At 36.1% G+C, this 14195-nt stretch overlaps 1 protein-coding gene across 1 annotated transcript in view; it reads left to right on the top strand.

Annotated features, from left to right (window-relative positions):
- Positions 1–5855: 5855 nt before the first annotated feature.
- The window catches only part of LOTGIDRAFT_156605 (hypothetical protein), a gene marked incomplete at both ends in the record, with an annotated part of 12023 nt that continues 3683 nt past the window's right edge, over positions 5856–14195 (top strand). Inside the window, 8 exons of the mRNA XM_009047236.1 lie at positions 5856–6224; positions 8407–8472; positions 8728–8779; positions 9231–9298; positions 11203–11357; positions 12695–12829; positions 13150–13279; positions 13757–13845. Coding sequence (XP_009045484.1) covers positions 5856–6224; positions 8407–8472; positions 8728–8779; positions 9231–9298; positions 11203–11357; positions 12695–12829; positions 13150–13279; positions 13757–13845 — 1064 coding nt within the window. The remainder of the gene's footprint in view (positions 6225–8406; positions 8473–8727; positions 8780–9230; positions 9299–11202; positions 11358–12694; positions 12830–13149; positions 13280–13756; positions 13846–14195) is intronic.

Genomic DNA, 14195 nt, shown 5'->3' with positions numbered 1-14195 from the left:
GGATTAATACACTAACGATTTTGTTACGTCAAATCTGACTGAACTATGCTTCACAATGTCAAGCTATTACGAGTTCTAATACTTTGACATATATCAGCAAGTTTGAATGCAGCTTATTTATTGGGTTGTTCGCTAGCGAATACGACCAATGAGAGCCCTCGTTACATGCACACACGTCCTGTCAAGACTCTGAATGACAGTGTACAATCCAATCAAATTCTTTCTAGCACTATCTTATTAACTTCTATGATACAAGAAAAGTGCCTTATGGTATTAGATATTAGGAGGGTAAATACCTTCGCTTATTCTAATTCGAAAATCTAGGGGTGTCTGGTTTTTCCCAGTCGATTGCAAACTATTCTGAGGGGACTACCTTACCCATGACCGAAACATCTTCCTCTATTATAGTTTCTGATAGCTATTTTGAAAGCTGTCGAGCTGGAATAGAGGCAGATGTTGCGGACTAATATTACCCATGACACCAGCCACAACCCCTCGCAGCCCCAAAGGTAAGTTTTTAGGGCAAAAACCTGTTAACTAGGCTAGAAATTCTCAGATATTTTACCCACCCCCCATAACCATTGATATTCTGCTGGTAATTTAGCTAATTTTGAATTAATTATGGACATGTGAGACACACTAGCATTTTTCGAAGCTAATAGAACACCTCTACTTTCTATTCATATAAGTATTAGCATTATAATTTCATAAAGAAAAAATAAGGGAACCCATCTTTAAGGTACATATAAAACGATTTTCCATGGTGGCATGGCCACGACATAGTATGTCACAGAGAACCGGTTATTGATAACATTGATAATATTCGGTTATTGGTTGAGGCTTATTAGACGTCACTCTTTGACAAACTCTATTCAATAATTCAGAGCTGTTGAACATTCCTTAGATACTTAAAAGAAATGACAATGAACTACATCGAAATTTCATAATTGTCAGAGGTCATCGATCCATAACTGTAAATTAGCTATTATTAGACTATGTGAAGATATTGGTTAGGTTAAGGATGAAACAGAATGAACAGAGTGGTGTCAGAGAGAGATCTATGTGAAAGAATTCCACCACTCTATAATTACTTCCTACCTTTTTGTCCATAACTCTGCATCCCTTAGAAATGAATTTCAAAGAAAGAATTCCACCGCTCTATACGCACTTCCTACCTTTTAGTCCATTAAAAATGAATTTCAAAGGAAGAATCCCCATCCTCGCTCACTTCGTACCTTTTTGTCTGTAACTCTGTATGCTTTGAAAGAGGATATCCATGGGAGACCTCCCTCCCGCCCCCCTCTACTCACTTCCTACCCTACCCTCTGTAACTCTGTATCCCTTAAAAGTGAACTTCAAAGGAAGAATCTCCACCCTCTACTCACTTCCTACCCTACCCTCTGTAATTCTGTATGCTTTAAAAGTGAATATCAAAGGGAGAAACCATCACCACCAACCGAACCGCAATTCATAAAAAAGTTTTCCACGGGCTGACAAAACAAACTCACTTCATTGAGCACGAGTACGTTGTTAAATCTTCAAGGACACGATTGGGATTGTCTATGGGATGCTCTTGTTGCTCTGCCAATGTTCCAGTCACAATTTACATGCTGGTTGGACACGAAAAGATGACAGCACTATTTAGAATCTGTTGATTTTACTGAATAAAAACCACGATTTCGGAAATCGGCTATGGAAGAATGCGTGTGAATGAATTTCAATGCTGTTATATGGTGCATTGACGCATCATTTACCAATTAACTCTTTTTGTAAATCGTAGAGGAGGCCTCAGCTGGTGTGGGAAAAACATTCCGATTTTGAAAAGGCTTTTTTTTATCTTTTTATGTGTATCAGGGACACTGATAGCACCCATTTGAACCATTCAAATTTTCAGTCAGACGCCTGTGGGTCTTGCAATTATACTTTAACTATTCGTTTGATGACGTCACTTTCTCAAAATTTCTTATATATATTATCAGCAAGATCTACAAACATCTTTCTGAAAATTGAAATGGTGCAAATCGATACTTTCAGTGTTCCCGATACACATGAACAATTTAGAAAAGCTCTATACAAATAATCAACTAATGTTCCGTTTATTTGTGTTTAGCCAGTCGAATAATAATAATGCTCTGCTCTTGAAACGTTATGCGTTCAATAGCTGTGTTTAAAATTCTGGGTCAACGTCTTTTGAATTACCAAAACTATTGCTTTCAGTTTTCCGAGGACCAATTATCTTGAATTGCTGACCCATTTCATCTTCAACTCACGTTTATTTTGGATAAAGTACATGGTGTAGAATTCGTTGACCTATATTTAAATGGGTTATTATAAGCTTACAAAATTCTCCTGTTTGGTGGATGAAGTATCCCATATTCTATTTCTCTTTGATTTGGAAGATCTTCTAGGTATTGTTGCTCAATTCTGACTCCTACGGCAATGACAGTTTTCTGTGGTCAGATTTCCCAAATCCTTTCAAGCCAACAAAATTGAAAATTGCTTCTGAAACGAAAAGATGACTAAGATGCATCATCACGGGCCATAACTCAAGAAATTTTACCTTTACACGATGTCGTTTTCGCCGCCGAATTTTTTCCGGCGCCACATGTCTGATTTCATCTTCATTCAAACAAAAGTATACTATAGTATCTACATAACATAAATGTGAGTGGGATTAGGGGCCAGATCACACCCACAATAGGTTAAGAGACCCCTCTTTTATTACAGCCTCTATATAACATATCATTATTACACTCATGGTAGTTCTTAAAGTTGAAAGTTACTCGTAGAAAGTATGCTTTATTTGACTAAAATCGATTGTTAGTTTTTCAAGTTTTTTTCAAGAACGACCATCGTGAAATTTATTAACAGACGTTCTGTCGAGGACCCAGATAGACTATATTCGATAACTTACAATCCCATCTCTATCTGCAAAATTCTGTGATATAAAGTGGCCAGTTTAGTCAAGGTAGTCAGTACTCGAGACGTATAGAACAAGTGTCCCGTTTCGCAAGAGATTTAACAACTTCAATCAATCAATATATCCGGAGGGGCAATGGGGAATGGTCTTTAGTTGGAGTAATGAAATTGGATGGTTCTCAGACCCCCCCCCCCCCCCCCCTTCCTGTAGTTACGGGTCTGCTCAGTGCTCTAGAATGATTCAATTGGTAAGATTATTTGTTTCTAAATGTAAGTAGATACGAACATCAACTGGATTGGGATTCAACGAGTACCAGATTAACTGAATTAAAAACAAAACTATTAGAAAATGAGTAAGTGAATTTTAAATACTACTACAAAATGTTATCATTAAGGTTAATGTGTAGCCTACTTGATCTGTTCAAAGAGCACAAAATTTAAAAATATAATAAAATATCTTTCTTTGTCTGATAAGTATTTTATTTATCAGCAGTTTTGTCATGGCGACCTAACAATAAGTCAATGCACTATAAAGTGAATAAATTACAACATTTGCAAAGAACAGAAAGTATAATTAAGGAACATTTTTTTCAGTTTATCGATGCATAAACAGAAAAAAACCTGTGTACAGTGTATAAATCCACATAACGGGGCTTACATTTACATTTTGTTTACACATGCATCACACCGCTGTTATCCAATCAAATAGCGTGATACCGTGTAAACGGTACAATATAATACACTCCTATAAATATATATAATATAATATAATATATCCAACTAACTGCGTGGTAAAATGGTAGATTTTTTAAAATGATGGTGAATATGACATGAAATCTTTATTGGATCTTTATCGAGCACAGCCTGTAACACAGGAAGATTCAGTTCGGTCTAATTAGAACGGCTTTTTCCATGTCAGCCCCTCCGACCATACGAAACGTTTGGTTCTCACATGGAAGTAACAACCATTTTGAAGCTGCGGTCACATCTTACGGTCACGTACGTGATATATCAAGTTCACCTAGGCACAATCCAGGTTTGAGAAAAAATATCATAATAAATAGATCTCACACCATATAATTATTTAATTTTAATAAATCATATCATCCTGGAATACTATGGAACTTCAGATTTATTGGTTTTTCTGTTTCGGTTACTAGTCACGTGCACTAGTCAACAATGGCCGTTCATTGATGCTTGACGGCCAGGCTATTTTTAGACGGGAAACTCCCGGATGTGACGTCAGCTCAAATCCTCCTTGTTAAATGTTATGTAAAAATGCTAAGATGTAATCAAATAATTGAGTTGAACTAGCTAAACTTCTTTATTCATTCAAAACAAAATAGTTCTGCAGTTGACCCAATTCTCTCATAAGAGACCAACTCCAGTAAGACACCATTTTTGATTATTCCCTTGAGTGGTCTCTCAATACAGTTTTTACTGTACGTGCCACTGTCAAATAAGTTGAAGCAGGGTGAAGTAGGTTGAAAATTGGCAAAAGAGAAAATTTAAAGAAAATTTAAGTAGGTTGAACCACGTGTAAATACGACCAATTGCATTAAACTGCCTTGAAGTAGTCTTACGTTCAAAAAGGCTAGGGTTAACTTGGTAGGCTATAAATACGTCTTACTACGTATGAACTACGTTCGAAGTGAAAGTATATACAACTACGTGTCTGATCGTAAGATGTGACCGCGGCTTAATATGTTGAATATGTGAAAGAACCACACGTAGTTTCGTATTACCATCCGACCTACATTAAAGACAGAGAGAGGTGGGGGGTCGAAAGCGACAGGTGGCCTTCTGAGCGCCCCGGCGTTCCTATGCGGATTTTAGATGGCAAAAGTCATGGTAGCTCTGCCTTGAAAATTTTTGGGAAGCCAGAGAATACATCTAACTCAATTTTGTCAGTGAAAGAATAAATTTTTCATTTGTTCTGAACTGGAGAGTGTTGAGGAAGAGGGAGGGGGTGGGCCGCATGGCCGAACAGTACCGCCTTAATACCCTAAATTAAGTCTATTGTTAACCAACACATAGTTCGTGTTTCATAATTTCAATAGTTAATAGTAATGTAAGGTCAGTCCAGATTTAGGTTGATAAAAAAATAACATTTTTAAAGGGATATTGTTGACTAATTTTTCACTAACAGAATTGATTCAGTTGCCTGTACGCCTCTCACAATGAAAACATTACGAGTTCGTCTACAATCTAATACAAAATGACACTAACCGAAGTCATATATAGTTTCGGGCCTATTTCCTGCTGGAGGAAAAAGGCAAGGACTTGCAAATTCAGGTGACATCACTTCCATCGTTAAGAAATGTTCATTGCAGACGAACGGGGTGTGAGATTATAGCAATTGCAGTTTAATGGATAGGGCCTAGATGGTAAAAATCAAACAACGAAACCGTATGTCTGCTGGCCGCGTCAAGGGGTTGGTGAAGAATAGAGGTAATTGTGGTTGAAATTAGTTGGGGGAGGCGGATTTGGTGACTGATCATTGATGAGTCAAGCTGAGAACAGGTGGCAGTTGGTACAAGTTTGACTGTATAAGTTCTTCAAAGGGGGTGGGGGGAGTCATTTGGCCAACACTCCCATCCGCTTAACCCCTCTATTTTTGAAGGGCAGTTAAGCTCTTCAAGCTCAAATGCATCATTGGACTTAAGGGGCTTCGACCTTTCGGGCCTCGCTTCACAGAGACACTGAATTTCTTATAGCTTGTAAAGTGAATAAATAGACGCCTACATCCCTTTAAAATATTACAAGTGACTCTTTATTCTGATGTTATTCATGTCATATCTTATATTTTAAACAACTGGGGTGAATACTCGTGTCTCATTCACAAAAAGTACTCAATCTTTACGAGGGCTGGTGAGACATATATTTGTGGACATTTTTCAATTTAAATTGTACTCTATTTCTTTTAATTCACCAAAATGACAGAAAGGAAATACAGTTTTGAAACGGGAGAGAAGAATTCGTTCAGTATTGTAGACTATGTTATATTTGCTGCCACCTTACTCATTTCGGCAGCCATTGGAATTTATTATGCAGTAAAAGACAGAAAAAAGCAAAATGTGAAAGAATTTTTACTGGCGGGTGGCAAGATGCCTATACCTCCAGTCGCACTGTCACTTTTAGCTACTTTCATGTCAGCTATAACATTATTAGGAACACCAGCTGAGATGTATAACTATACAACTGTATATTTGTATATAGGATTTGGATATATTATAACTATGGCACTTACAGCCCATATCTATATTCCTATTTTCTATAATCTCAAGGTTACCAGCTGCTTCGAGGTAAGGACATATCATTATCATGCAACAATGCAACTACATTGGACAACAATAGCTTGAAATTTTTAATTTGTCTGCACCGTCGTCTTCAGACACTGGTGTAATTCGTCGAACCGTTATCCGGCAAGAAACTACATTAGCATATCTTTATTGAACAACAATCAAAGCAAAGCTCGAAAATTTGTCTGCACTGTCGTCATCAGACACTGGTGTAATTCGTAGAACCGTTATCCGGCAAGAAACTACATTTGCATATCTTTATTGAACAACAATCAAAGCGAAGCCCAAAAATTTGTCTGCACCGTCGTCGTCAGACACTAGTGTAATTCGTCGAACCGTTATGCGACAAGAAACTACATTGTAATAACTTGATTGAACAACAATCAAAGCATAGTTCGTCTGGTGTAACCAGAACCGTTACCAGGCAACAAACTACATTGTTATATCTGTAATGATAAATAAGCACAGATGGGATCTTTCGATTTGTCTTCACCGTCGTCTTCAGACACTGGGGTAATTCGTCGAACATTGTTATATCTCTAATGATAAACAATCATTGCTCAAATGTTTCTGTCTGCACCGTCGTCTGGTGACATTACATCTTCACAGTGTCAATCTATTACGAACTGCTTCTTATACCTTAACTGCAACAGTCAACTTTCTTACATCAGTTTGTAAGTTTGTAAATATGGCAATTTGATTGGATTGTCCGTTAGCGAATACAGCCAAGCAGAGCTCTCAACAGGAAGCCTGCAAACCACACGGCTTATTGTTTACAACCTTTCTATTGCGGGCTTTATTGGCTTTTTTCACGGGCGTATGATCCAATCAAATCGCTGCATTCCATATTATAAAATTGCAGTCAAGGTCAAAGAAATAGCTTGACAATGTGAAGATGGTCCCACTGGGACATGTCGTAACTTGATTGAAAAATATAAAAGCTGGAATTTTTCAATATGTCGGCACCGTCGTTTCCAGACATTATGGTAATTCTTCGAACCGTTACAAGACATCAGACTACATGTGCATTTAATATTTATTAGACAGATAGAAGTAGGACGGTTAACATAAAGAACACAAAGACATATGTATACTGCATTGACACGATTTCTTTAGCATAGCTAGAATCACCTCGAGACAATAGGGTAATTCGTCGAACCGTGAAAAGGCAAGAAACTACATTTGCATAACTTTATTGAACACCCATCAAAGCACAACCCGAAAATTTGTCTGCACTGTCGTCTTCAGACACTGGTGAATTTCTTTCGAACCGTTATCGGACAAGAAACTACATTGGCATAACTTTATTAAACAAAAATCAAAGCATAGCTCGACAGATTATCTGCACCGACGTCTTCAGACACTGCAGGTGTAATTCGTCGAACCGTTATCAGACAAGAAATTGCATTGGCAATACTTTATTGAACAATGATTAAAGCTAGAATTTTTCAATTTGACTGCATCCTCGTTTTTCAGACTCTGGAGCAATGTATGGAACCATGCATAAAACATTCAGAATCACCATCTTTGTTGTGAAATATATCAATATATTGCAGCTACAATCAGTAAATGGCATCAAAGACTTCATCTTACAACTAATATGATGTGGTTATTTTTTCTTTTCTGAAAGTCTCATTTAAAGATACTGATAAGAGGTTTTTTGGCATGGTTTAAGTCTGTCGTTTCACCACTTTAGTTCAGCTAAGCTTATCAGGAATAGTGGTCACATCTTACAGTCTAAATTTCAGCCTTCTTCTATGTGTATCCATTACCACCCGTGTTTGAAATGATATTGACGGCTCGCTCTTTTCGAGACTCTCCATCAACAGTTAAGCACTTGATAATCAAAAATTGTATGTACACTCTATTTCCTAGTACAAACCTTGTCAACAAGACGTAAGACTTTTGGATTTGGTAGGAATTATGCGATTTTCGTAGTGTTTCTGAAGACTATTTCCATTATATTCCATGCCCAACCACATAAAAGCGTGAACCATGGCCTTTAAACGTATAAAATTATCAACTGCTTTTGCAAAATCATAAATTTAAATATCATAGTTGTACGACGGTATCCAATAAAACAAACCGGAAGTTCCGATTCTCGTTTTCATTTTACTACTTGTACTAAAAAATTTTTTCTATTATTTCTTTTTTTTAAATACCATTCATTTTCTTCTATTTTCAGTATTTTGAATTACGATTTAGCAAGGCTGTTCGGACTATTTGTACCATTATATACATCATTCAAATGGTAAGAATTTCGTAAAGGAATGCAGTTGTCTAAATTGTATCTTTACCAGCTAATGGGACCTAAATATTGTCAGTTAACCATAGTACTTTTCAGAATTAAATCCGATTCCTGGTTCTACTACAATTAAGACAGTCTTTATGAGATGTATCTTACAATTTTCAGTTCTTACGATAAAAGAAATGTGATGAGCATTTTTAGAAAGATTATTATCTGCAGAAATTATTATAATATTATAATTTTGATATCGTTTTTTAGACAATTTATATGGGAATAGTTTTATACGGACCATCTTTGGCCATCAATGCAGGTAAGCATACATATCGTTATCATCTCCATATAGGCTTTTACTAAACTTGAAGGCCAGGGATTCCATCCCCACAGGTCGAGATAATGCCTTAGGATATCTTCATTCCGCCCACTCCCCTTTCAGTGATGTTGATAAGGAATGGCTGACATGAAAAAGTGTGTAGTTGGACGGGGTAGTTAACTAAGACCCTATGTGCAAGATAAAGGTCCCCAACATTTGGAAATGAAAAATAAACTGAGTTTATGCCGCTGTTCTGGCAAATCGTCACTCACTCTAGTGCATGGCATTGTGCGTCTTCACTAGCTCAAATAGATTTAGGTGTCAATGATGATAAGTAGTTTATCAGTCCATTTCATTTGTTTTCCCCACTATTACAGTTACAAAGAAATACCTGATCATCGTACCATGTACAAAAACAGATATGACTACAGATATGATATATTTGTTTCAGTGACTGGTTTGTCTCTCTGGGGAGCGATTTTTGCTGTTGGTATTGTATGTATATTCTATACAACAATGGTAAGATAACAAATTGTCGAAAGCATTCGTCAGAATTAGTATCATTACGTTAGACACCTATACAGTTTTATTAAATATAGCCTTCTGCATTACAACAGATCGCGCCATATTTGCAACGCTTAAAGGAGCGGATTCGCCATCCGTATGATCAATTATTGTACTTTAGTTTCTGAAACGGGTATTTTTTTTTTGGTTAATTGATAGCTAAATTAATCAATAATAGTTTTCATAGCTCACTTTCGAAATTTGAGCCTTCAAATCCACGTGGATCCAGAATTATCGGCGTTTTAATGTTAAAATGACAACTGATTGTCTTTTCTGAGACTCATATAAATCGTACATATAAAAAAGACTTCTATACTAAAAGGAAAGAGAAATGCCTATTAGGTACGAGGTATTTTTAAAGGAATAATGTGATTTTTGTACATTTCTAGTACTTCTGAATATTATTTACATACTTTTTAATCCACCCCCGTAAATGGCGAAACTGTCCCTTTAAAAGTGGAAAAAAGTTCAGTTCAGTATATCGCTTTCTACTACCAAGAAGGTGACATCATTTCATTCTACCATGTTAAAAGATGTCCCAATATTTAATGCATATTCCAGACTAAAATGAGTCTACAAATATATTACTTAAAACAGTTAGTTTTAATTAAAATTGCAGGAACCGCAGACGTCTGATTGAGAACTGGAATCGTACAAATTGATGCTATCTGCGTCCTCATCCAGTTAAGGAAAACCTCTTTAAATCACTTTTATCACTTTTAAACCTGTTCGCAAATTTATTACAATTATCACATTAATCGGGTAGAAAATGTTTATGAATTTCAGGTCCCCTAAGAAAATTTTGCCTCGCCCCCTGAAAAATTTAGATGACGTAAATGACTTGTTGAGTCGCTATAGTTGAGCCCCCCTTCAAAAAATTTTGCTCCACCTGAGGCCCTAGGCTAGCAGCGGGTCTGATTACATTTGACATAACATATTAAACTAGGAGTTCTGAAACGTATCGTTAAGCAGGAAGTAGACCTATCACACTTACATAAGCAAAGGTTACTGAAACGTGTTCTATGTTCAACAAAGAAAAACATCAGAAGTCATTGTTTGTATTCTTCAGGGACTATAGGTTTTCATTTAGCGATTGTTAGCAGAGATTACGGTTGTTTGCCTGTCAATAATTACTGGTCCGTTAAAACTTTGTTAAATGTATAGGGACAATGAATCTTTTAAGCACTCCTTTACCTGCTGTGAAGCGTATGTGTGTTATGTTATTTATATACCTGTTTTACCTATGGGAGCTACATGTTTTCATTTGAAGTCTTGTTTATATTTCTTATTATCGAGGCTAGTCTGAAACATCCGCCTCTATTCGAACCTTTGATAGATATTTTGACATTTAACCTAAATAGCTGTTAGAGGCTGGAAGAGAGGCAGATGTTTCTGTCTACATTTTAACCTTCATTGCATTTTTTTTTAAATCACTTCATACAATATGACCGGCGAGATCTATTTTGATACCTATGCAATACACACAATAGCATAGCAATATACAGGCGTGCCTCAAGGCAGGTTTGGTTATAGGTGTAGGCATAAGCGGTCTTTATGGTCTCTCGTCCTCGTAATAAATACAAAGCCAATGCCAAGTCTCAGCATCATTAAAAGAAATAAATTCTAATGAACAATATTAACAAAGCACTTCGTTATAAAATATTTACTCCCTTAGGATTGGATTCTTCATGTGAAAAGTTCAATAACTGCTACCAATATTCCAATAATATTTTTTTTGTTTTTTCAGTTTTCGTTTCTCGAATCGTTAGTACTTGGTTAATTCAAGGGCAAGATATAGATTTATTTAGATTTTATGTAATATTTATAAGCTTATTTTTTTTTTATAAAACCTTTTACAGGGTGGTATGAAAGCAGTTTTATGGACCGACACATTCCAAATTATTATGATGGGTATTGGTTTATTGGCAGCATTGATTCAAGGTTCTATAGAAATTGGTGGATTTGGTCGTGCCTGGGAGATTGCTGAACAAAATGAACGAGTTGTATTTGACGAGTATGTACCATTAACATACTTACATTAACCACTCCCAATTAATTAAAGGCCAGAGTTTTCATTTTCGGTTGTTGATTTGGGTTTTGAATATATGTAAAATACTAGAACTGCACGAGAATCGCATAATTCCTTAAAGTATACCTTAAACAGCACGAGGCGGAGCCAGGTTTACGTCCGAGAGGGGGCGAGGGGGGGAGGGGCGAGAGTGAGATTGCCCGAACCTTTAACCTAGTTATGAGATTTTTGCCCGATATGCTTGCTTTCGGGGCTGCGAGGGGGGAGAGGGTACGGCTGCCCCCTCTGAATCCCCCCCCCCCTTTTTTTTAGTTCCTCCACTGAAAACAGCCTTTCCACTTATTTCGAAATACCGTCGTAGTTCGTTTCGTTCTGTGTTAGAACTCAACTGAGTTCACTTCCAATCAGACTACGCCCTTGATACACCTAAATACATGTGTACATGTATATAATGATAATCTTCAAATTATATGAATTCTTAAATTGTATTTATTCCTTTCATATTTATTGTATAAAAGTTACAATTGAAACCAGCTTGAGGCGTTTGAACTTATCGTGATATAAAAACTGTGTAGGGGGTATAACGAACCTAAATGAAGTTTTAACATAAATAACAAATTCGTAATAGGTATTCAAATATAAATTGTACATAACAAATTTGTTTAACAAGGGTGAATGAATACCCAGTAATTGGAATTTCCATTCATTCTTATTATAATATTCTTACTTTGTTCAAGTAGGTACCTTTATATGTAATTCAAGGGTTACTTGATGTAATTATATAATAGGCAATATACTCTAACATAAATACATTCAATATTTGAACGTCAACAAGTAATGCAATTGTGGGTATAATAGGCTATTTTTGTTGACATATATTTTTGTTTTAAAATTGTGTAGGCTCCTATTTAAAGTGAAAAACACAAAAAAGTGAATGCACGCAGTACTCCTATATTTCTTTTTAAATTTACTTTGACTGTGTAAATTTAGCTCAGTACCACAACACGGCGTTTCTTCTGAATCGGCTTTGCACCCTCGCCATTCCCCCAGCCCCATCCGTTCCAGTTTCAAATCCCCCACCCCCACCCCCGAGGAAAAATAAATTCCCAACCCAAAACCCAACTTATGCCATTACAGCAACTAAACACTATACACCAATGTCCCCCGGGATATATTACTTGTTCCTCCGAACAATCAAGTCTGGGTAACGGTCCTGTGCACAAGTTCTAGCAGTCGAACCAAAGAAGATCACAATATAAGAATATAATATAAAGACAAAGATAATATACAATTCATAATTTATTCCATGTCTCTAGTTTCAGTTTTGATCCAAGAACTCGTCATACTTTCTGGTCCCTGGTAATCGGTGGTGGAATCCTGTGGACGTCTATTTATGGAACTAACCAAGCCCAGATACAGCGTACCATGGCCTGTTCTTCTTTGAGAGATGCTCAGATGTAAGACACAATATTATTTAAATGGACAATTCTTCTCCCATCAATAGAAATTAACATTGCCTCGTGCATAAATAATAAGTCTCTCGAATTTTTCAAGCAAACGGAAGTAGTGAGAAAGGATAACATCTCAAGGTCATTGGACTTTTGCATGTTGTCCTATGCACTTGATTAGAATTTTCGCAATGGGTAACTGAAACTTCTGAAAGCTCTAAACCATGACCTTCTCGAATCCTTGAATCTGTATCTCAAAAAATGTTAAGTCATCTGAAATCGAAATTGTTATTGGTGAAGGTGTCCAAGATTTATTTTTTATATTCCAGTGCACTTTGGATCAACGCTCCGGGATTAATAATCATTCTGTTACTATGTTCAATGATTGGCATTGTGATGTATGCATTTTATAGCACATGTGACCCTTTGAAATTTGGTCTTGTTTCTGCATCAGACCAGGTTGGTACGTAAGTACTGAGAAAATACTACACAATCTGGAAATTATACAATGACAAATTATACAAATATTTTCAGTGTTAACAATAGTATTCAATATATCCATTGCAGAATGTACAGACCCGTAGGTTCAGGGGGCAAGGGGTCGAAAAAATGGAATGCTCCCCTGAAAAACTGCAACTGAACACCATACGCTATATTAAAATATCAAAACAGCACCTGAAACATTTTGTAAATCAAAGTTTCACGCTGTTCTGACTTGCTCCTTAGAAATTACAGTAAAACGTTGTTAGTAAACCTGTCAGTGAAGAGCGTTTTTGCATAGATTATCAGTAGTTTAACATGGTTTTGATTCATATTACGAAATTTTGGTAATTAATTATGAAGATATATGAGATTTTAAGATAAATTTCATTCGATTTAAGAACCGGATTTTGGCAATTAAGATGGTTTGTATAACGATTATTGATTCTATTTTAGTTATTCCCATTATTTGTGATGGATATTTTGGGTCACATACCTGGTATACCTGGTCTATTTATAGCCTGTATATTTTCTGGATCTCTTAGGTGAGTATTTGGACGTAGAAATCAACAGGGATCAGAATAAATTTGTCAGATTTTGCAGAATGTCAGAGTATCAGATGTCGGATATCACAGAGTACACTGTATTAATCGTACAATTGTATTGATGTTATGTTATGAGACCAGTTTCTATGTTTTTGATCGTTACAGATTACTGCTTGAATTACTGGAGTACTTGATTACCCGAGACTAAAAAAATATCTTTAACAAAGCAAATCACTTATAAAGTAGACTTGCATCATAATTTTTCTTTGGCAATAATATTCCAATATATGTCAAGTTAATAATTGAGTAAAGTATCAAATTCTTCAGTAAGATAAAACACAAAAGAATTT

The sequence above is a fragment of the Lottia gigantea genome (genome assembly GCF_000327385.1).
Source record: "Lottia gigantea unplaced genomic scaffold LOTGIsca_11, whole genome shotgun sequence".
Taxonomy (NCBI): Eukaryota; Metazoa; Mollusca; class Gastropoda; family Lottiidae; genus Lottia; species Lottia gigantea.
Note: the sequence above shows the minus strand (reverse complement) of the source record. Positions and strands in the feature narration are given on the sequence as shown.